Source organism: Ammospiza nelsoni, chromosome 1, assembly GCF_027579445.1.
Source record: "Ammospiza nelsoni isolate bAmmNel1 chromosome 1, bAmmNel1.pri, whole genome shotgun sequence".
NCBI lineage: Eukaryota > Metazoa > Chordata > Aves > Passeriformes > Passerellidae > Ammospiza > Ammospiza nelsoni.
The window spans coordinates 24,397,912-24,423,025 of record NC_080633.1 but is presented as its reverse complement, the minus strand read 5'-3'; the positions used below and the strand labels follow the sequence as shown (position 1 = coordinate 24,423,025).

Sequence of the window (25,114 nt, the reverse complement as noted above, 5' to 3'; positions counted from 1 at the left end):
GACGCAATTGAAAAACATAACTGTGCTTATCTGTTCCTTTTTTATCTTTTTTTTTTTTTTTTTTTGCCCATATGGGACATTTAAAGTGCCAACACAAGTTTTATTCCAGTACTAAACATCCCATTATTTCAGTTAGAACTTAGTTGGAATCTATGACCAGTATTTTGTTACATGGTGAAATCAGGTTGATAATAATTTCTAACCTAGGTTTTATAAAAGGTTGCAATTTGATATATCAAGGCTACAGTTAGGTGGATTAAGCAGCTTCCAAACAAGAACATTCAGGTTGGCAGGAAAATGGAACGCTTTTGGGAATACATGAAGTACCCTCTTCATCTCCTGACATATGTCAGGTGGTGATAATATTTCTGGTAGGATCACTAAACTTCTGCTTTATTAACCTGGGATAACCTTTGTATTTCTTATATTGGACCTGGAAGCACCAGGGTGTTTTCACCTCTCTTTAACTAAGGTAAAAATTGAGTGCTTATCTCTTCTGTTGGGGGCTTAGCACCTTGCTGGACCCCTGCTCCCAGCACACAGTGAGGGGGAGGCAACTCCTTCCTACCAGTTGCTCCTGCACAAAGTGGAATGCAGTCTAGCCTAATGTTTGTTAATCCATAATAGTCTGCCTAAGTGCTGTTTAGTGAAAAATATTGTGTGGTTTTCTATGGATAAACCGTCTCTGTCGCTGCTAATATTTGCTGTTGCAAACTGTTACTACACAGCTCTGTGAGGGTCTGTCCAGTTTGCTGCTGATTTGTATGGTGAGTGACAGCTTTGGACAAAATCCAAACCCTACATTAATGTTAATTTAAACTGGTGTAAGTTAATGGAGAAGAAACAATAATCAGCACTTAACAACTGTAGTAAGCTGTCCACTCCTGCCATAGGATTTTCATTTCAAAGATGTGTCATAGGCACTTGACATCACATGTTGTTTAGGTAAAGGGAGTTAACTCTTTGCTGAGTTATACTTATATTAAGGAAAAAAATACAGAAATGTTATGGGCTTGAAAGTGCTAAGAAAAAAATTAGGCTCTTTAACAGCTGTTTAACGGGGGGGTTGTAACAGAAAATGAGAGGCTATCATTTTAAAAGTTCTGAAAAAATATTGTGAATACTAATTTTAGTTTGAAATAAGCATGTAGCATCACAGTACTTTTTATGAAACTGTAACTAAAGGAAGTTAATAACAGTATAATCTGTTCACCTGGTGCGTTTACTTACTTCCATTAATTAAATGTACTTTGTATTGTGTGCCCCATTTATTACATTCTGTGTCATATTTGCTGTGACTGCTGGGGAAGGGTTATGATAAAGTCAGAGGCAATGAAGATGGGTCCTCATCTAACAGGTGTTCCACTCCCTTTGTTCTTTGTATACACATATTCAAATCACCTAAGGCAGGGGACAGGATAGGACCTGTTAACTCATTGCTGATTTCCCTAGCAAATAAACCAGCAGCTGCAGGTCCAAGCCCTGGCTCAGTGCTGAGAGGGTGGCATTTGTGTGGGACAGGATGCTTTCATGGAGCCCTTTAGCCAACTTCTTTTGGGACTTACAGTGCAAAATATATTTTCTGCTTGTAGGTAAGATGCAGTATGAATTATATTTGGTAGTCGTTGTGGAAATGTGAGTTGGTTCTGTTAGATTTGTCTTTATAAAGTTAAAGATGTTTCTGTTGTATTGTCAGATGTTTGATTTCAGAAAGGTAGCCTAAAAGCTTTTTATCAGATAGTGGCACTTTGTTTTATTGGTGAAGCTAAAGTTTTAGCAGCTGAACAAAAATGAGTGCTATACATAATCTCTATGTAAAACTTGGTATTGGTTAAATACACATAATCTACATATAAAAACATGGGTATTGATTAAATACATACTATTACATTTTATTGAGTAACATATACATTGTGTGTTCTTTTTAACAAGGCTGGACAGTTTCTAAACTAAAGATTATACAGAAGCTGTTACACGCTTGTTTAAAAATTTACTGAGACAGCCCTGAAACATTCTTTTTCACTTCTTTACTATTAATTAATTTATGTGTAACATCTAAATGTAATTGGTATTGAAACAAAATTAAGCTTTTGGTCAGCTGAAGAATATCTCCCCATTAATAGTGTGTTTGTTTGGTGTCTGTGTGCAGTTTTTGTAAGTGTGCATTTGTTATCCATGCAATGGATAAAAAATAGATGTTCTATGTACTTTGACAGAAATATCCTGTAATCAAATGTTAGATAAGCTTATTTCTACAAACTACTGTAATTACCTTTTTCTATATTTAATTGGTTTTGTAAATGTCAACTGAGGAAATACATAATATTACAAATGTAGTGCATCCTCTAATCCTTCATGTATAGGAATAACTTTTATCTTCCTTGTGAACCTCACAGTTGTAGCTTATTATAGAGTCACCTAGTTTCCTTGATTTGGAGCTCAAAACTTTTTCAAGACTTTTGGCTTCATAATGATTGATGTTTTATATGATGATTATCAGATCTCTTCTTTAAAAATGAAAAATGTTTGGTTGATAAAAAGCAGTGATTTTGTGCTTTGTCTACTTTACCACTTTATTGGATATATTTCATTAAAATCCTGCAAGAGTTACTGTCATGCAAACAGAGTGCTTAGAGTACATGTTCATTCACCATGAAGCCTTACATCCTTACCCAGATATACACATTTTCTAGTGAAGGAAATGTGGTGCCCATACTTCATATCATGGTGAAATCTGGTGCATTGGAGATATGACACAAAGGCCACTAAAGTCATTTACCTCAGTAAATGAAATTAAATCCTGTAACAAATCTCAATGGAACCTTTTCTTGGGGAAAAATCCCAGTCTAAGGAAGAATATTCCCAAATTTTCCATTATAGAAATTACAGCTTACATGGACCTTACATCTGGGTTGTTTGGGGTTTTTTGTTCCATAAATTAACATACTTGTAAAAAGGGGGAAAAATATATATTTCACTGATCTAGTGACATTTTGCACCAAGTTTAGGAGAGCTGAAGGGCTAAATGAACACTGGTGAAAAGCAGTTGAGAATCCAAACTCACTTTGACAAGGAGATGTGCATGTTAAATTCTGAGAATCCTAAAATCTCGCTAAGCAGGTTTCAGTTTATGCCATAAACTCAAAAGTTATGTCATAGTTTTTTATTTAAACTAAAACTGCAGCCCTTGTTTTATGTCAACAACAATTCTGTTGTGCTTGCTAATACTGATGATAGAAATGTGAAATGGAAGCAAAGCATAGATCACTGAGCTCCAAATGGAGGTCGTTGTGGTACAGCCCTTACAATCATTATACAAAAGTTAGATCTTGGAATTTCATCATCTTGGGAAAAAAAGTGTATTATATTTGTGAAGCAGTAGGCATAGGCTTGAATGTTATGGGATTTGGGCCTGAAAAATATTAATTTAGTTTGACACATTGGCTTGATTTTGCTATTAACTTTAATTTAAAGATTAGTCATAACAGTCTCCAGTTTAAATTAAAAATCAAAATTAGTCTACTACAAGTGAATCATAGAACCCTTTAGGTCAGGGAAGACCCTAAAGAGCATCAAGTCCAGCCATAAACCTAACACTGCAAATTCCTCCATTAAAGCATGTTCCTGGGTGCTACATCTGCATCTTTGAAGTATCCCCAGGGAGATGACTCTACCACTTCCCTGGGTGTCCCATTCTAATGCCTGACAACACTTTTGGTGGAGAGGATAGCCCTCTCAATAAAGAATATTCCAGACTGCAGAAGACATGATCTCTGCTAAGACTGGAATATTTCCATCACTGTAAAACCCTTGCCTTTGACAGAGCACCATTATCTAATAACTTGCCCCAGTCTCAGCCTGCCTTCTCCCTCACCCCTCCAGCCATGGGGAAGCTCCTGTGGGATGTTGGCACTCCACAAAATCACCCCAGCAAAGCCAGAGAGAGCAACAAGAACTGGAGTTATCCAAAGCCACTCCTGAAGGGGCTGGGGAGAAAATGGGCTTTCTGCCCTCACCACCTCTGGTCCCAGCTAAAAGAATTTCCTTACTTGCAGATGTCAAAATATCTTTCCAAGACACTACACAGAGCAAATTTTGTAAATCAAGTAGAACAAAGTTAATTTGCAGTTTCTATTCCAACAGGTTTTAGCTGCTATGAAGGTACAGAATCAGTTCCAGCCCTGATTCTGTTTTCATTACTCTGTTATGCTGTCACCTTCCATACTGGTGGTCCCAGTTATCCTGGTGCTCACAAGACCTGCTTAGGTTATGTTAAGTTTTTGCATTAACAGATCTTTGAGAAATATTCTTTGTTTTCCATATTTTATGATTGCACTACTTCTTTGACTGGCATATTGTCCAACAACACAATCACCTATTGACAGCTAAATAAACCCAAAAATTGAACGGCATCATACATAAAAAATGAGTAAGTATATGGACAGATCTTTTAATTACAGATCTCTCTGTGTTTGAGAGATGTGTTTGACTTTATTCCAGTTGATCTAAAAATTGAAATGGGTATTTATATAATTGGTAGGTTATATAAATAGATCTCTGGCATTAAATATTTCATAAAGGATTCTACTGAGGAGTTACCATATTTCTCTCTTTTTCAAGTGGACAAGAGCAGTTTAAATCTGATTTATACTGTTATGTTGTCAGGGAACATATTAACATCTGAGAAGTGTTAGAATAACCAACAAAATACTTAATGTGTCCTGTTAACCAGAGTCTAGCAAGCCTTGAAGGGTTGTGCAGTGTCAGAAAATTGCAAGAGTAATAGGGTACAAATACTTTTCTAAAGGGGTAGAGGAGCAGGCTTCAATGTGATGTGCATCAGCTGGTTTAGGTTTTTAATCTAGAAAGTTAAGCATGTAAACATCTATGTCCTATGTATCCTCCATTCAAGCCACTCCACATTTTTTCTACACTCTTCCTCTTTTTTTTACCCTGTTCTCCTATCTCAGCTGAACCCCAGCCAGTCCTTTGCAAATTCAAGTCCCTGCAGCCTGAAGCCCTCTGTCTGCTTCCTCCTTAGCCCCATTAATGGGGGTTTTCCAGGCTTTCTGTCAAAGGATTTCACTGTCTTTCTGTATTTCCCTGTTAGTATTCTGCAGTGTTTCCCTTTGGCTGCCCTGCCGTGCCCTCAGAAATGCTGCGAGCTATCTTTAGCTGAGTGTAATATTGCTCAGCTTTATGAAAAGGGAACCAGCCACAAAATTACTTCTTTGGGGCAGATTCTGTACAGCATGCTGGCTACCCATGAGCCAGACTACTCACACTCCAGAGTAGCTCTGACATTAATTGCTGGCATTACTGCTGTATCTGTAACCACTGTAACCACCACTCCCTTTTTGTGTCCCCACCCTCATCCCCAACAAGTTTGGTTTGCCATTACCTCATGGCAAACAACTGTGCGCTGAAATTTGATTATTCTAACCCAAAAGACATTTACAGATACCATAATATGCTACTGAATTGATTTTTTTTCTGTCACATATCCTAGGAAATTAGACATAAAGGAATCTTTAACAATTTCTGTCATAAAGAATAATGAGATGAAAGTAGGAAATGTAAGAAACAAAGTTAACGCTGCATTATATTAGTGAGCACAGTCACATATTTTTCATACATTGCTCCTTCTGCTATTCCCTACCCACCCAGCTCTTTCCAGGTAGAAATAAGAAATACATTCCATGTACATCAGCTGGGAAGTTACTTTTTGATTACAGGAAATTGGAAGCATGTCAAGAAGCACAGAATCTCAGGTTTGAGGGACCTCAAGGATCATCAAGTCCAACCAAAAGTGATCATTAGCAGGAAAAGGATAGATGGTGCATGGTGAAAGTGTTGCATGCTAACCAGGGCACTGCATTCTCAGTCTCCAGTGTGTTCTTATGCAGTAGCAGATGGATTGTTTACATCACAGTTTTTACATTTCTTGCTTATAAGAGGTTGCTTTTTTCCTAGGGTTTTTTTTACCACCTGCAGTCACAAATCTGAGCAATTAAACCTGCAACTAGAGTCAGTTGGAGTTGCATCTTGAACATACCAAAATATTTTTATATGTATTTTGAAAAATCGTATCCTTTATATTTCAAATTGATCATCCAAGATGAGTCTGTATTTTTGCAGTTAATTTTCTCTGGGCTTAAATTCTTCATCTCTAAAGTCCTATCAGTTAAAATGGTGTTGTGAGGTCAGTTCATTAATGTCAACTCTTTACATCAATGCTGTTCTCATGAGTGCTGTGGAAAAGTTAATGTGAAAATCAATCACTTAGTTCCAAGACTAAAGCTTTAATAGTGTTCTATAAATATGTCTTAGGCCAGCACAAGAAAAAATTATTTTAAAAAATGTATTGGAAAGACAGTGATTAACCAAGGAGTGGCCTTTTTGCATCATAACAGAGACAGAATTCTTAAAAAACAGAATTTATCATGTGGCTGCAAATTTCACTTTTGTGCATATCAACAGCAGGGCTTAATTCTGGCAATTTCCTAAGACTAGAATACTTGAATTTTGCAAGCCTTATATTGTTTCTTCAATTTAGTCTTACAGGTACAGAGCAGTCAGCAATAATAATTATATATAGTTTTAGTCAGAATTCATGAAAGTGCTGCTTGTCAGATTTTCAGTCAGTTTCCTAGTGTAACTGGCAGAGTACCTAAGAAGCTCCTCTGTAGCCAAACCAACCCAGAAAAAATCAGAAAATCTCAGTTTACAATCCAAGAGTGTTAGACAGTGTAAGACCTAGAAATACGAAATATTTTAAAGGGAACATATTTTATACATTAAGGTAAATGTACATTATCTCATTTTTGTCAAACTTTCATCAGTAAAAGATCCTTCCTTTGGCTTTTTGTATAATATGAGGCTAGAGCTCTGTAGTTAGATCCAGCTTCACCAAGGTGAATGAGCTCTTTCCCCTTTCATACTTATAAACTGAATTATAACCAGACAAAAAAAATGTAAGTTTTAGCCTAGAGAGTTTTTTCACTGTGAAAGTTTCTCATTTGAGTTTTTGGGGTTTCCATTTGTGTTTTGGGTTTGTTTATTTGTTTGTTCTTTCATTTTTATGCAGGGATTTGTTCTGCCTTGAAATTGACAGTACCATCTCATACCATCCATGGTATTGAGGGGCAACCACTTCATCTTTCTGTTGACTACAATTTCAATGCTACAGCTTCTGAAATCCAGATAATTTGGCTTTTTGAGACGTCTCAAAGTAATCCAAAATATTTGCTTGGCTCTGTAAATCAAAGAGTAATTCCAGACTTGGAATACCAGCACAAGTTTACCCTTATGCCACCGAATGCATCTTTGAGGATTAACCCATTGCATCTCAGTGATGAAGGCAATTACATTGTAAAAGTCAATGTCCATGGAAATGGGACCATAGCTGCAAGTCAAAAGATTCAAGTAGCTGTTGATGGTAAGTTGGTAAAAGATAGTATCTTCATTTTGAAAATAAAATTACTATAGTTTTGAAGTCCTGGTTCTGAGTATCCAGTTGCAATGGTGTCTCATTTAATGAAACCATACATGAAAAAATGCATACAATTATGTTTTTTTCTACTGCTGGTGGAGGGAATACAAAAATATGTCATCTTTAAAGAAAATTAATATATTGACTGGTGTTTCTATATCATAAGTAAAAATCTGAAGAGGCATAGAAACATTTAAGATGATATTAGACATTAGACAAAAAATAAGATTTCATAAGTTTCTGCTGTGCTATCACGAGGATGCATTGAATTTCAAATAGTCTTTTTCCCTGAACAACTTTACCTCCTGTAACAAAGAGGAGCCGTTGACTTTTGCTGGTGGCTGTAGTCTGTAAAAGAAGCCCAGATCTGAATTCATAAATTTACTGAATTTCCCTCTTTAGCCTCTGCTCTTTGTATTGGGGACTTTAAAAAAAAATGGAAAAGAATTATCTAAAAGGATGACAGCAGGCTTCTGTAATTTCTGGATTATACAGAGGGAATCCTGTAACTGAAGGGTTCAGGGTTGGAAGGAATGAGATGAATGACATCTTGAGGTGACAAAGTTGTAGGTGCCATTTAACTCCGAAAGCCATCCCAATCTGCAGACATCCTCATGACAGGTTGCCCTGATTTCAGTGGTGCCCAGTGTGGGCAAAGCTGTTGGCATCGTGCTGAGGTCACACACGGTGAGCAGTGTCATGCTTTGTGCTCTTTTCATTTCTGTGGACTCAGTGACTTGTATATGAGGCAAGAGGCCGTGGTACACATGACTGAAGACTTCATCCTATTACCAGTATTATAAACAGTCTGGTTTTATTTATTTATGTACCATTTATATTTATTTATTTATATACAATTCTTACAGTCACCAGCTGAGAATATGTCTTCTTTTTTAACCTTTAAGTGTATTTAAGAGATAAGTACACTTAAAGGTTAAGTATTAGTAATTTAGAGAAAGATTGATGGTTGCTATTTGAATCACCTTGACCATGAAGACTGTTATATAATGGCTTGTCACTTTAACAACTCTTCACATCTCTTTATTTTACAGTTCCAGTCACAAAGCCAACTGTACATACTGAACCATCTTCAGGAGTAGTGGAGTATGTAGGGAATATTACCCTAAAATGTACTGTGGATAGAGGTACAAGGGTAGTTTACCAGTGGATGAAAAATGGGAAGCGTCTTCATGCTGGCCCTAATTATATCTTTTCATCAAACAATGCTACACTTCTCATTGTTCCTGCCGTAAAAGAAGACATTGGGAATTACAGCTGTCTGGTATCTAACCCTGTCAGTGCAATGGAAAGTGAGATAATTGCACCAACCATATATTGTGAGTATATGAAATATTAATTATTATCTTTGTATGAATGATTTTGCTGGAAGGAGTGCCTCCAAATATGAAAACAGGCAGAAAACAGTGGAGTCAACATTGTATGTGAGCTTGCATTCAAAATGAGCTTGTTTGTAATAGCTCTAACATAAGACGGGATCATAAAATTATTTAGTGTTGTGTAGTCATAAAGATCAGTCTCAATTGCAGAATTCAAATAGAAACTTCAAAATTTCCAGAGATGTCTTCAGATGGTGACTCAAAAGAAAAAAATAATGAGATCATTATACATGAAAATGTTGTTATAAATGAAGACACCAAATAGTATCAAAAAGCTAAGCACAGGAAGTACCAGGCTGAAGAACTGGTATTAGTGGGTTTCCTCAAGATCATTTCAAGTCCAGTCTTTTTTAATACTTCCATTAATGGCACCAGAAAGAGGATAGGCAGTATCTCAATGAAGTTCATTCATGACATTAAATAGGAGGACTGAATGACTTTGACAGAGTAATAGAGCTGGGATGAGATTTGCTAGTAAAAAATAAATGGGCACGCCTTTCAGAGAATAAAAGACATGAACTTCTGCTGATAAGATCAAGATTGATTAGAAAATAAATCTTAGAGCCTTCTCATTTTGATCCATGTCAGGAATTCCCAGTGCCTCCACTGTTTTCAAGTAGCACATGGTACACATATGTCACCTGCTATGCTCTAATCCTCATGTCCTCAGGGGTCATATTATCCTTCTCAGAGGAGAGCTGAAATTTGAAAGGCCGGGACCTACTTTGTCACCAGTCCTATTCAGATACAGCCAGTTTGCCCCATGGCCCAGTCTGGAAGGGACACAGCAAAGACTGGAACTGAATTCCTGTCCTGCCAAGGGCTGGTGCTCATTCCTGCTTTCCTCAGCAGCTTTTTCCTGCTTTTGTGGCAGCTGGTAGGCAGCCTATGCTCAACTTGTTATGATTGCACTACCAACGTATTCAGAGCCTACATCTCTTACATCTTTACCTCTTATATTTTCCTCCTCCTCCTTTCATCTCCTTTCATTTCTGATTGTCTATTCTGCTATTGTTCAGAGATTTTTGTTATAACTTGAAGAATTCATTGCATAAGGGGATGACTTCCATCTAAAGTATTGGAGGAGGGGGTGGGTCTCCACACTGCACCAGGAGAAGAGAAAAGGACTGCCTAAATTAAAAAAGATTAACAAGAACATTGTTAGATATGAGCTTATAAAATTGACAGCAGTGCAGACTTGAAGATGAAGAAGCAGTTGCAGAGTCCTAAACAGGGCAAATATTAATTGAGCTTCCATCTCATTAGACAGAGGAATCATGGTAAACAAGGAAATAACCAGCACTGATAGAGCTTTAACTTATCATTACTGTAATTAAAAAAAAAAAAATCCATCACATTCTTTCCTCGAGGTAGCACATTTTTATATGCCTGCTTTTCTAGAGTCACAATCTCAGCTCACTTATGTGCTTGAAGTCCTAAGAATGAGACCTGAAGGTATATGAATGCAGCTCCTCTACTGCATTTCTCACTTTAATGAGGTGTGAATTGGTCTTATACGGATCTGTCTTCAAAGAGTACCTACACAGAGCTTGGGACATGATATCCATCCTGACAGCCTCTTCCCATGCAATGAAGTAGGAGCAGACTAGAAAAGCATCTGCCACCCTTGTTACCTTTCAGACAGCTCTGTTTGTTGCACAGCTCATGTGAGATTTGAATTTCTGACCTGTTACACATGGGATTGTCTCCAAAGCACTGATGGCACTGGCAGGTGTCTGGGACACTTGCTCTGACAACGTGTGTGCCCTTCAGTCCCAGCTCTGCTACTGCTTCCCCCCTTCTTCCTCACTCAATTGCATGCATTTTTCAGTAAATTGAAAAATCTGTCTAAGTTCTAAACTAGAAACCTGTTTTTGACCTACTGTTTACAAGAATTTTAAAATCTCAAAGTTACTTAAGTGTCCGCATTTCTTGTATCTTCTGCTGTTTAAATGGTTGTGATATACATCTTTATCAAAAACTGTGAGAGTCACTTTTTTTCTGTGTGTGTAAATATTATTGTTATATGCATTTTCTGAATGTCCTTCATCAGAACTGAGGGTTTGCTTTGTGCATAATATAACAGCTTAAAAAATATATTAAGAGCAAACAATGCAATGCTGAAAGACTTCAGATACCTGTGATATTTAAAGTCTCTATATCCAAGTCAGTGATGGGAGTTGGGGTCTTACTTCCTGAGCTATATGAAGTCACCTGATTTGGTTCAGCCTCTGCCTGCAGAAGTACTTTGTCTCCCAGCTCCCAGTTGTCAATAATAATCCAGAACAGGCCCCAGGATCTCTCTCTGCCATATGTCATTGCTGTGGGGGAGTTATTGGAGGTGATAAAGAAAAGGTCGCTCACGGTAAATACCTGCCATCTGCTTGGAAACTGCACCTGTCTCATAGTGATGGGAGCAATTGGAAATATTCCCATGGAGCAGTAAATTGTTACTCAGAAAGATTGATTTATTCTTTTACACATCATTTAGTTAACTGGTTTTACTGAGACAAGAGGCAGTCTTCTGTAGAGAGCAATACTGGAAAGAGAAAATAGAGCTGAGGGATCCATGAAGGCTGTCATTGTGGGTTGTTACTGGGTATGAAAAATGGTTTTTAATTCATGTCTTATTAATATTGTCCTGCTTCTCCATTAATTATGATGATAATGCAGCCTGGAACATGGCTATTGCAGTAATGTGACTCAGAAACAAATTATTTCAAGACTGGAAGAAGCTGCTTTCCTGTAGGCTGCAGCAGACACTGTTGTACTGTGTTGATGGAGTTAAACTCAGAAGGCTAAGTGGAATTTTCTTCCTCAAGCCTTCCAAAAGATAGAATATACTTAGTACTAGTGAGAGAATGGTTAATTGCCTACATTTCAGAATCATCCTTGAAGCTGTGTATAACTGTTAGTTACCCATTGTTTAGAGACCTTGATGGATACAATGCCCAGGAGAGGCAAAATATTGCTCCAGGCAAAACAGAAGTGTTACCCAATCCTTGTGTTGACTTCAGCAAGGAATGTCACTTTTCAGATTTTGCCAAGATTTGGCTATTTCTTAAGATAACCCCTCTGGTTTTTTCCAACTTACTTTCCCAGCCAGTGTTTGTCAGCGTTTGTATAACGATTTCTTTCAACTCGCAGCTTCCATTAAAATATAGTTCTCAGTGTTATCTCTTATGCTGCACAGTTATGATACTGATAAAAAAGCAGAACTCAGTTCTAATTCTTTTGCAGACTGTGGCAAACCACCCACTACAGTGAGGACAACATGTAAACCAGTCAGCTATTCTTACCAATAATCTCTGTTAACACCTATCTAAGTCATATTACCTGTGAAAATAAAAGAGAATTCTCCTAAGAAGGGAGAATTGGATTGGAAGAACCACTGAATTGCTCTGAAAAGTAAAAAAAAAAAACATTCCTGCCTATACATAGTTTGTGAGGGGCTTTAATTCATTTACGAAAAACATCAAAGGCCAGTACATGCCTTCTCCTTTCAGATCTGAAAAAAAGGGAAGTAAATACCCATAAGAGGTGAGCCTCTGTGACAAGCTCCCCTTCCACAGAAACATGCAACTCAAGTGAGGCCAGCCAAGCCAAAAGAGTGGGGTATAGGTCTATACTTCACAGAAATGGTCATTACAGGTCCAGCTGGCTCTTGGAGACAATAAACCAAATTACTCAGGAGCTGCAGAGCCTGTGAGGAAGCAGCCCAGCATCTAGAACTTGTGAAAAGAAAAGCCATGATTCTTCAGAGTGGCCACTGCAATGTAGGTTGGAGCAGCAGTAATTCATGCTGAAGTGAGTTTGTATTGCATTTCCCAAGAAAATATTATGCATGATGTTGGCCATTCCTTAAAATGAGACTGCAAAAAGCTTACCCCTAGGAAATAAATAGAGAAAATTAAAAGATTGACAAGTTTATGTTGTGAAATATAGATATTTACTTAAAAGTGAACTAAACTGAGGTCATATGTGGTGATCTGTGGTCTCTTGTCTAGGCCTGAACAAACAGAAAAAAACCACAGAGGTGCACGCAAAATGGCATGGTTTGTGCTATGTGCTGGTGGCTTAGGTGTGTTCTTGAAGAATAAATAAATCTCATTTAAAAAGGCAAACAGTAAATAGAAGTGTGTATTAGAGAACATTCTAACATGGTCCTGAATTTCCTGGTGGGAAATAAAGTCTGAAATATACAAGTGTGCAGCTTCATGTAGCAGGGATTTTCCCATTTAATTCTCCCAGACAACCACAGGAAGGTGGAAGTTTTACTAGATTCCACTGTCTGCAATGGGCACAGCACTGTGCCTGTTTTGTGCTACACCATTGTGTATGAGACAGCTTTACTGATCTTCAGGGATCCTACCAAAGGAATACTCTGCATATATTTTCTTCTTTTGCTCTGTCATATTAGGTCTGTGCATTTTTGATTATTCATGCAAGTCCTCAGGGAATCAACAACATTAAAATTATTAGGGGTTTCTGGTTTTGTTTTTTAAACTATAAAAAGCTATTTAATAAGGCATACTTAATTATTATATTCTCTACATAAATTTTTATACTTAAGTAACTGTAAAAATAATTTTAATGTGTAAAGATGTAAAAGCCCCAATGATCTGAAATGGTCGAGTAAAAACAGCATGAGAAATATTCTTATAATATTTAAATATATTGTTCCCCTTCTCATTTTCCTATGCAGATTGCACTAAAAATACTCATCTGCTCAGTTTTTTGAGTAATGAACACATGACTTTAGAACAACATATGCTTCTTCTAATTATATTCAGAAAAACAACTTTCAGTACAATAACTTGCTCTTGAAAAAAGCATAATTACAGTAGTAATTATTTCAGTATTTTAAAATATTTAATTATTTAAAATATTATTTAGTAGTACAAACCTACTAAAACGGGGAAAGTTAAAGTTTATTCTGGCAGCCATTTATGGAAAAATTTTTCTGAATTCATCTAAGGCACACCCCACTTAATATTATACCTGTATGTTAGTTCCCTTAGTAATTTTTGTACTGTAAATTATTGCAGTGAAGATAACATTACAAGGCCAATTTGTTCACTTTTAAATTTGTTGGGAAATTACTTATGCCAGTAAGTTTGGCTTTGAAGTAGAAATCAAATATGCTCCTGAAGAAGACATGCTCCTTTACTTCATAGAAATCCAACTGATTTCAGTTTTCATTCTTTTTATCATACTGAAAATACATAGACACATGCTTTTTCCTTAAACAGCAATTAGACCAGTATTAAGTGGGTGTAGCCTGAGCTAAGCCTGGCACAGATCCAGTTATTGAACTGAAAGCCTTTTCATTGAAATAACTGAATACCAGCCATTCTAAAGGCTAGTCTAACTTAAATATTCTAACTTTAGAGATACACTTCTGATTAATTTTTAATTATATACTTTGATTTTCATTTTCTCACTGTATTTCTCTTTTTTTTTCCCCAATGCAGATGGACCTTATGGACTTAGAGTCAAATCAGACAAAGGTCTGAATATAGGGGCAGTGTTTACAGTGGACGTGGGGCAAGTTGTACTGTTTGACTGCTCAGCAGATTCAAACCCACCAAATACTTATTCATGGATTCAAAGGGATGACAATAGCACTCAAGTAATCAAATATGGACCCCATCTGGAAGTTGTATCTGATAAAGTGGCCCAGAAGACAATGGATTACATGTGCTGTGCTTTTAACAACGTGACTGGGAAACGAGATGAAACTCACTTCACAGTTGTTGTTACGTCTGTAGGTAAGAATGTAACCTTACTGCTGTAAAGTGTAACATCTGAGTGGATGCCCCAGAAAAAGGAAGTCGTTATTAGAATATGTGTTGAAATTTACATCTCGCTAAGAATATGGTAAAGGGGCTTTTGGACATTCTGTGGGATAAGGTTTTTGCTGTGTGACACAGCTTGGAACACAACCCACTAAGACACTGAAATTTTGTGGGATTTTATTACAATGTTCATGTAAATAATTTCCTTGTCATATTTATGAACCTCTGGATTGATTGCTGGGTTCTGAAGAACACATACCTTCATTGCTCCTACAGTATAACCTCAGCTCCTCTATGATTGTGTTCAATAGCAACAAAGCAGTTTTTCAGAAAATCTCCAGAAGCATAGAGCAAAGAACAAGATATCAAAGAAGTCTGATGTCTCTTCTCAATACAGATGGATACAAGTGTTTTCAGATAAGGCACATATGCTATTAATGTTCAACAATAATTACTAGATTGCCTGTTAGAAAATTTAACAAAGCAATTTCATGTGGGCTGAGCAAAGAGCTAACAAATTTGTTAGTTTGGTAAACAAGAAGATATGTCCATGATTCAGGCTATTTACTGATTCGTCATGAATCCAGGGCTTTTAGTATGCTGGGAGGAATACAGGTTGCAATTTCATAGTAAGAATACCACACTCAAAAACTAAATATTGTGGTTACTAGTGAAAGAAAATGCAGTCAGAGCTATGTGTTTATAGAAATAAACATGACATTTCTCCAGGAAGTTCATGTAACATTTAGCTGAGATTTCCCTTCAAAGGCCAAAAAGGAGGGAAGACTCCACAGCTTCATGGTTGATTGCACTTAAAATAGTAGATTTCCTAATTACAAATATTTTACTTACATCTTATCAAAACATTTTTTCTAGTGTATTTAAAAATAGAAAAAGATATTTTCCCCCCTCTGGAGCAATTTTCTTTTAGATGAGTGTTTATTCAAAAAGCACTAAATGGAGATGTCAAGGCTACACTTTGCAGAGCAGGACTGGCTGATTCTAAGAGGTATGAATTCACACACAATTCATTCTCGGTGATGCTGCTCAGGCTAAATTCACATTGCAAGTGAATAAACATACTAAGCAAAGACTATGAAAATTGTCCATATTCCTTTTCCTTACCCCCATAATCCTAGATACAGAGGCTAGACTATGGCATTCAGAATACTGGAAACCCCATTTTCAGAAGCAACAGGAACTCTGATGTTTCAGAAGACCTTACACAACTTCCCCATGGGACAGAAACTCACCTATATGGTGCTATGGACAGCTGCCTAATTAATCCTAAAAATTATCTAGGAAACAATTATTTTAATAAGTTACAGTTATATCAGTAGTTGCACTAAGTTGTTATCCATTTTCAGCCAAGATTCAAAAATAAGATGAGGTATCTCATGTACACCTGTCATTGCTCACTTTTCAAGCTTAGTCAGCTTGAGTGTGTTAGATGCATGCAAAGAGCATTTCTTTGTTTTCTGTGCTGATATGTCTATAGAGATGTGATTTATTGAGTCTACATTTGAAATTACTCACTTCAAGGAACATTTTTAAGGACTCATCTGATTCTCCAGCATTTGGGCTTTTTCTTCCTAAGGAAAGCAGTACACCAAGGGACTATTTTAAAAACTGGTGAAATTGCAGTGATTTATTTTCCCGTATCTTTAGGACACATCTGTCTAGAAATCTTCATATCTAATCTTCATGAAAACCACTGCACATGTAGCCAGCACAATGCCAGTGAATTACACAAAGGTCTAAGTAGATGTAAGCAGCCCTCTGCAGAGGAGTTCATCGACTATTGGGAACACATCTAGCTGAATAATACACATTTTAATAGTACTAATAAATCTGGCACTAGCAAATATGCAACATTAATTTACCTGTATTGATTGTGCCTTGTCCTTTAATTACATGAATTCTGCACAATTCAGAGCAAAAGGAGGAAATCAAGAGTGCACAAGCAGATACGTCTGGCATTTCCTAACTTTCACATTCTTGTCTTTGCAAATTCATTACAAATGTTTTCCATGTGCTTCTAGGTATGTAATTATATGCAATTTGTGTATGTGTTGTATCAGAATATCCTGATGGAAAAGTCCTGTTAATGCATATCCCAGAAAAAGACTTGAGCAAAGGAAAGAAATATTTTTAATATATTTAGAAATAAATACAAACAGTATGGTGGAGTCCCCATCCTTGGAGGTGTTTGAGGAACGACTGGACATAGAGCTTAGTGCCATGTTGATCTTTGGTGATAGGTTAGACTTAATGGTATTAGAGGTCTTTTCCAGCCTCACTCTGTGATTCTGTGATAATTAATTGCTTTCAGATGCAGTTTGATAAATAACCAGACTGTCAGTGATCTAAAAATCTTTACAACAAATCAAATGGATCTTTTGTCTTCTCCTACTTTAGAGCTCCCAACTGTTAGGAGGATTTCTCTCCAATCTAGCACAAGTTGCTCACTCACTTCCTTTTTGGTAATTCAGTTCCTCTATACCTCAAGTTATAATATACATTTTCTTTTTTTGATGCTGTAATTTGTGGTTTACATTAATGACTTCCATTTAGCTCCAGGCTCTAATCTGCTTTGAAGTCTTTTCTGATATGCATATAATTGCTTTTCCAGTTCAGATCTGTGGGGAAAAATAAATATTACCCATTATCAAGACCCAAATTATGCATCTGTTTTCTATCTCTAAGCAACTTTACTAGTTTCAGAATAATTTTAAAAGATGCATTTTTCAGTGTCATTGTAGCACATTATAAAGAACAAGGAACTAAATACAGTACTCATCTTCTTTGTCACAGGGTTGGAAAAGCTGGCCCAGAAAGGAAAATCTTTGTCTTCTCTTGCAGTAATAACAGGAATTTCATTATTTTTGATCCTAGCTATGGCCTTTTTATTCCTATGGAAAAAGTATCAGCCACATAAAGGTATGTAAAAGTTAAGCACAGTCCAGCTCTTCTTTTGGACCCTTGAAGCAAAAAGAATAATTTTTTTTTTCTTCTTTTCAGTGATACAACAGAAGCTACAGAGCAGGTAGAAAAACAATTCATCTTACATCTTAAAGTACTTTCCATCCAGAGAATTGCATTTTATCATATTAATTTTCTTTCCTTGGCTTATGACGTCAAACTGAGAAATGTGTTTATGTTTTCTAGGGCAGAGGCTGATTACAGAAAGGCACAGGCATTTTCAGGTAATGCTAATGAAATAAGTGTGAGCATAAGGTCAAAGTCCATTCCTGAAAAAGAAAACGAGCATCACAAAATACAGAAAAAAAATAAAACAAAAGGAAGAAATGTGTGTTTTCATGTTGCGTTGCACACCTCTATGATAGCTTAATTAAGATCAGACCTAAATGAGAAGTCAGCATGGGTTTAGCTCATGCCTGGAGCTCATAGCAGTATGTACTGCTGTCTTGAATTCTACCTATTAATCCCAGTATTCTGGGACTGGAACACCTGTATTCCACTGTTGTCACCAATATGACAAATCAGTGTTATTGTGGGATAGCAGTAAGAGGTGATACACCATAGGAGGATTACAACTGAAAATGCTCATGGCATCAGTTGTTATCAAAATCATGAGTTAATGACATTGCAGTATACAAATATAACCTTCTATCATATTCTGTACTGCCTTTCTCTGTGTTATCAGGGCCCAGAGTGGTTTTTTTCACTGCCTCTTTTCTCTCCACTATGCTTCCCACCTGATCCTAGGCAGGAGATGCCAGACACCAGCCATCCTCTGGAAGGATATCACTTTTACTCCCATTCCTTTCTGCCAAAGCATCAGAGCAGACCATAAACTGCTACATGCACAACTAGAGGGAAGTATATGAAGCTTAGGAAGGTAGGACATTCACCTGAGCACAGAGAGTCCATCAAAATCATAGCAAAGGATGGAAATTCATCATTGGTTTTAGTGCTGTAACCTTTGATGTGGAATGATGCCCAAGACACAACCAAGAGCCTCACATCTCCTGGACAGTGGGAGGGTAGACTAACTACACCTAAATACACCTAAATACAAGGTGTATCTGAACTCCCAAATAATAACGTGACATCTATAGGTACCATGTTCCCTTTTATTATTCTCAGAATTGTAAAACATTCAGATGGTACTGCTTCACTACACTTAGATATGCTGAGTTTATTTATTCAGCCTCTTTTCTATGGGAAATGAAAGTAAATTGGTCATTTTAGCCTTCCAGAATATGGAAGAGTATGAATGTCTCTACCAGAAGTGTTGCTGAGGTTAGCAAGAGGCTCCTCACTTGGTCCAAGGTGTGGGAAATCACCAAGTACCAAGCACCAGCTCTGCTGCTGTCCTGCCTCACTCCACACCAGTTTAGGAGCTCAGCAGGGAAGTGGTCTAAAGCAGATCACATAAGCAGTGTTCAGGTGTTTAAAAAATTAGGGCAAAATACCTTGCCAGTCATTATTTTCCAGTTTCATATTACATCTTCTTTTTTAAATCTTTGTTCTAACTTTAGGACATGAAAGTGCTTTGGATGATTTTGGGATATATGAGTTCATCACTTTTCCAGATCTTACCAGTGGCTCTAGGGTATGTGATTTTACATCATAAATAGACAGTTTCTCTTCTATTTCTCTAATTATAATAAATATCTGTACCAGAATCCTTCTGTGGGTTTTCTTCTGTTGCTTTTTACGGATGTGTGCATGACACCATATTCATGGCTGGTGTTCACCCAGTACTTGCTCTTTCTTTCCTGTGTTACTAGTTCAGTACTTCATAATCAACATAATGAATAAGGAATAACCAAGCTCATTCAACTACCCTATATTAGAAGAATATTAGTAATGTTGGGTAGTTAAGTAGCCACTTGTGTCACACAGGCAAGCCTGCTATTGTGATGCCATTTTCTCCCTTGACCCTAATATTTCTGCTCATGCAACATTCAGCCCTGGCAGTGCAGAAAAGTCTCAGGGAGTTATTTTAAGTGTAAATGTAAGCTACGTCTCGGCTGTGTTTCACAAAATTATTTGGTTGGTTTTGTGTATTGTAGGGTAGGAGTTAAGCATAGAAATTTCGCTAGCAGAAAAGAAGTCCTGCAACATTTGCTGCTTCCTTGCATTGTCTTTGCTGACATTACTGCATAGCAGTTGGAGACCATTCTGATATAGTGTAAAAGGACCAAAAAGAAATCAGAAACAGAGCCATAAAATTTAGGGACAATGGTAAAACTGGGAGGAAAGAGAAGAAAGGCATTCTCTTTGCTCGGGAAAATTGTCAGCAATGTAATCTTGTAACTTTGGAGGGCATCGATCTGGTCAGGTAAGGGAGAGCTCGTAAAGCATGGTCACAGGGTCACGTTGTCACACCTAATTTATTTTTATGATTAGTACTCATAATACATCATGTCAAAAAACAGCCATAGATTAATTTATCTTCTCTGATGGAGTTAGAAGTTTGAAATATACATTAATAGGGCTAAAGTGCTACTGCAAATGTTAGTGGAGAGGGCAAACTTTTACAGCAGCAGAAATAAATGACTTTTAGAAAATAGAGCAGCTGAACTGCTTCTTTTACAGTTTCTGCCAGTAAGAGGCTTATTAAGTTTAGAGATCAGGCCGTAGATCATCACAGCCTTAAGCACACTGCAATATTATTTTATTACTAAAGAGGGTATATTTAAATTAAATAAATTCTTTACTTGTGAGGATGGCGAGGCAACTGAAAGTTGTCTCAGTTGCAGATGCCCCATCCCTGGAAGTGTTCAGAGTCAGATTAGACTGTGATCAACCTGATCTAGTGAAAGACGTCCCTGCCTATGGCAGAGGGGTTGGAACTGGATGATCTTTAGGGACTTCCAACCCAAACCTTCTATGATTCTATATCCCTTAAGCTGATCATATCACAATATCACATTCTGGCAGGATCAGGGCCTTAGCAGGTCAGGAGGGAGAGAGCAGTGCCAGGAACAACAGGATGGATGTACAAGCAATGAAATCTACTATAACTTCCAGTAAAATTTCAAGAAACAGGAAAAACTCTACTAATTTATGTTCAGCTACTCAAATGTATAGCACTGCAGGTAAAGCCAGTATTTGATCCACTGATTCATTTTAGTCAGCAGAGAAAGGAGAAAATTAGAAAGTGTAGATAATGAAGAACTGGAGGTTGGGTATAGGCAGAAAGACTGATAATTCCTTATGGATGTAGAGTCTAGGTAAATCTGTTGTCACGAATAAGAGGAAATTAATATACTTAACGTGCTGAACAGCCAATATTACTTGATTTATGGAAATTCCATGCATTTGTCTCTCTTTGACGGGCCAGTGGGAATTTTATGCTGAACCCAAGCCCTGAATATTTACTGCTTTTTTACTGTTTGTTCTCCTGCTTTTCTCTTTATTAAATGTTCCTTTCTTGACTTGTGGTACAATAATATGAAGCATTTGCTGTATTAAATGCAAAAGCTGCATCCTAAATCTTTAAAGGGGTTAAATGAATTTAAAACTAATACTTGCCTTACTATTAATGTGACAAGAACTTACTGAAAATTAAATGTAAACTAGGAGAGATTTCCTATTCAATCCACAAGCAAAACTTTGATGAAAAGTTTAAAAAATTACAAGTTACATTAACAGTTTAATTTCTGTTGAATCTTTTCATATTTGTACTTACAGTAGGAATACACTTTGTTGGTTTTAGGTTTCAAGTCAATCTGTTCCTGGCCCTGACTTTGTTGCAGGCCAGGATATGCTAAGTACGGTTTATGAAGTTATTCAGCACATTCCTGAGCAGCCAGAACAAGACCACCAACAGTAAGTTACAGACTGTGTTCACTCACGTGGTAGCTCAAAGACAAATACTTTTGCATCCAGAACAATTTACATTTTGGTAGCCCTTTTTTGATTCCACTGAGAGGTTATGGAAGGAAAGGTAAAAGTTACCTTAATTCCTCCACCATTTCCTATCCAATCCCCTACTCTTCCTCAAGACTTGTCTGTTGTTTCATTACACCAGGTTTGTTAGTGAGATCTTCAAACTCAGCTTCAAATTAAAATTCCCACTGAATTTACTAGGGCACTGAAACATCAGCACTTCTTACTGAATAGGGTAAATATTCAATCAAAGCCGTTTAATTGGTAGCATGGCCTCCAGACCTCTCAGCCATGTGCCAAGTAGAGTTAGAGCAGGGGTTTTTGCAATGTTGAAACTGGCCAGTTGAATAATCATCAGTGGTTGTTAAAATAGTCACTGAAATACTAACAGACATACTTAAGTAAGCAATGTCTCTATAGCAAAAGCATTCTTGTGTGGTACCCTGGCTGGGAACTCCACAGAAACATTTTTGCTGAGTTCAATACCAGGAAGGCCACAGCACATTGTGCTTATGTCTCATAGACCTGGTTTTGTTCAAATCACCTCCTGTGTATCACTTCCTGGCATAAGGAGGGTGAATACACTAAAGTCTTTGTAACTGTGGTATAGCTGCCATAAATCTATTGTGAATATAGTCTTTCTTACAAATTAAGAACAGCACACAAGACTTTATTTGGTAACAAGCCTATTATATCTCATTTTCCATGGTTTTTTAATGTGTCCTGTTTCTTTTATAGTTGAAAAGGAAAATACACACTCTTAACAATATGCTAATCAGTTGGCTGAGTAATCACAATGTTTATGTGACTGCATTCCCATGCAGTACTTACACTACAAAAAATGTCCTTATATCTTAGTTTATGTCTTCGACTGTGTGTCCAAGTTATGTATGTAAACACGCAGCCATGCCTGTCAAGACAAGCTGGTCAGTAAGAAAGCAACTGAATTACTAATGATGTTTTTGTTCTGCTCAGAATTTTTCACTTTGAACCCTAAGATTTTTAAAGCCAGATGTAAAAAATACCATTCATAAAGTACATATTTTCTTACTCTTACATGTCTTCTTTCTCAACTTTCTTGCTGATACATGACCCCTCTGAAAAAAGGAATAAATACAACAAAAAGGTAACTTGAACTCTGTGACAGTTCAGATTTCAACTTACATTTTGCAAAACATATTCTGTAGTTGTAAAGGACTCATTTGCATAAACCAATTTTTCTGCTCCTTTCATATTTCATATTTTGAAAAGGAAACAGGAAAAAGTTTTCACTAATAGCACAAAATCTGCTAATCATGATACTGGGGAAACTACTCAGATTAGAAGGGCCTGGTTCATGAATTTTCCAATTCCTGACCTGCTGAGAAGGAACACTCTGAGTGATAAATAAATAAGGATGACTAAGTCGATACTGGTGCTTACAGCAGGATGCTTCCATTTCAGTATAAGGCAAAAAGAAAACACCACAGAACAGAGAATGAAGCTGGGAAAGTAATTGCAAACTCCTGTAGTGCAAAGTAATGGTTACTTATGGATGAATCCCAGAGACTCAGTATACAGTCATCTGTACAATACTCAGCAATATTCGCAGGAAAAATGATACAAAACTTGCCTGCACTCTGTTTATGGCAGGAATCTCTCTTTGTACAAAGCAAAAGAACAGTTATTACAGGAGCCAAACAGATTTGTTAGTTAAGTGATCACTTTACTCTTATTCCTAGTGCTTCTAAATGGAACTGCTGTGATTTCATAAATTTATTAAAATAAATATGTAAAGCAAAATCAGTCGAAAGCAATGTTAATTCTCAGATTTATAGTTTGAGAATCTTTCAAATCCTGTCTTTCAATGTAACTTCACTAGAATTAGCTGTTGTTCTCTCTCTTGCTCTTAGAAGACCCAGTGACAATACCAGCAGATTTTCAGACTAGCCAATGCCTAACACCTGGGAATAGCTTTTTCCACTTTTTGTCATGCTTTTATCAGCCTTTTTATCCTTTCATCCACACATGCACGTATGCCTTTGACAGTCTAAATAATTACAAAATTTTTTATGTGCCCCATCAAAAATGGGGCTACTGGAAATAATTAAATTGTTTAAATCTCTTGGGTTTGGACTGGCAGGCTTATAACTTAATTGCAATCAAAACATAAGGTGAGATGATAGCTGGCTTTCACTTTTACATTCATATGCTTCCCTTAGTTGTTTTTCACAAGTGTTTTGCAGACTCACCTCTTCTGCACTTCTAAAGAACCAAAGGGAAAACACAAAATCAGATTTTGAGGCAACTGTTCTTCTCCATCCCTGGGATCCACAGTCACAGGGAGTTACAGGATTGTCACATACACCAGTATTTATTAAACAGATATCCTTTGACAAATTGAACAGGTTCTTCCACGTATGGAAGAAATCCAAAGATGTCTTCCAAAGTTAATGAGCGAGAGGTTTAGCCAGCTTTTACAGATAAGCACTGACAGTTCATCACTGTTCCGCTAAAAACTGTTTGTAACTTAGGTTTCATTTGCACTCCAAATAAAGATAATTTTGCATTATCTTCCTCTCCTCTGATCCATACTGTTTCTCTCATATCAATCATTAACCATTTCACAGATTTCTCCTCTGTCAGCTGTTAAAGAGCAATAAGGATACAAAGCCTTGCCAGGCATTTCAGCACAGGGTTGTACTGTGGACTGCACTGGCTCAGTCCAGGGTTACCACCACCCTTTAGCAGGTACATTATTGTTATACAGTATGAACAGCTATATACATCATCATACTGTGTGATACTGTATCATACAATATGATACAGAAATGTCTGTACAGAAAGAGCAGCAATGCAGGATGCTATATAAGTCATTATGGCTAAAACCTGTGCTGTCTTTTAAGAACTAGACATACTACGCATACTAAAAATTCATTTAAAAATTAGTGTCTTGCAAATCTGTCCCCACAGATCTTATTCAGGCTGAAGAATTGTGTTTAGAGCTGCTGGTTTCCTTACATGTTTGCTACAGTTCTTTTAAAGAAAAGAAAGCATTGTGGACACAGCATTGTGAACAAGTGTTATATATATCTATGTGTATGTTCTTTCCTAGATGTATATGAAGAGACGGGAAGAGGAAATCAAAGCATCTGAAAATACCAAATTTGCTACTTCTTCTTTGTAATATATTGAAGAAAATGCCAACAACTTCAAGAGTAGCAAAGGCTTTTGCCACCTTGTCTTGAAATAGCAATTTTTCTTCAGACTGAAAATCCCTTTTCTTAGGGTTTTCCAAATTGCCTTTTGTTTTTTGGGGTTTTTTTTAAGTAATAATTCCTTTGGGAAAGTAGGGATATTTTAATTCTTTTTTTTTCTTATCAACGAATACAAAAGACAAAGAGATATCTTTAAAAATTCAGTATAAAACCTACGCCTTTTCTAAAAAACAATCAGCAGAAGCACAAGAAGGAACCAGGCCCGAGATGCCATCCATGCTTGTTTTATTTAAAAAATAGCAAAAAATAGCAAACAGAAGGGGTTTTTTTGTTTGGGTTGACTTTCACAAGAGAAGACCTCCATAC

At 36.9% G+C, this 25,114-nt stretch overlaps 1 protein-coding gene across 2 annotated transcripts; it reads left to right on the top strand.

The window, feature by feature from the left end:
- Positions 1-1,497: 1,497 nt before the first annotated feature.
- Positions 1,498-24,747, top strand: HEPACAM2 (HEPACAM family member 2). 2 transcript variants are annotated; one of them, XM_059483819.1, is made up of 10 exons: positions 1,498-1,592; positions 7,088-7,438; positions 8,545-8,829; positions 14,364-14,660; positions 17,502-17,627; positions 17,709-17,733; positions 17,856-17,893; positions 19,193-19,266; positions 21,379-21,491; positions 24,646-24,747. In XM_059483819.1, the coding sequence occupies exons 1-10, from the start codon at positions 1,523-1,525 to the stop codon at positions 24,653-24,655; spliced, it is 1,389 nt and encodes a 462-aa protein (XP_059339802.1). In that variant the 5' UTR covers positions 1,498-1,522; the 3' UTR covers positions 24,656-24,747. The 2 variants fall into 2 exon arrangements, with proteins under 2 accessions (XP_059339802.1, XP_059339809.1); XM_059483826.1 differs by lacking the exon at positions 24,646-24,747 and having other exon boundaries at positions 21,379-21,495.
- The last annotated feature ends 367 nt before the right edge of the window (positions 24,748-25,114 follow it).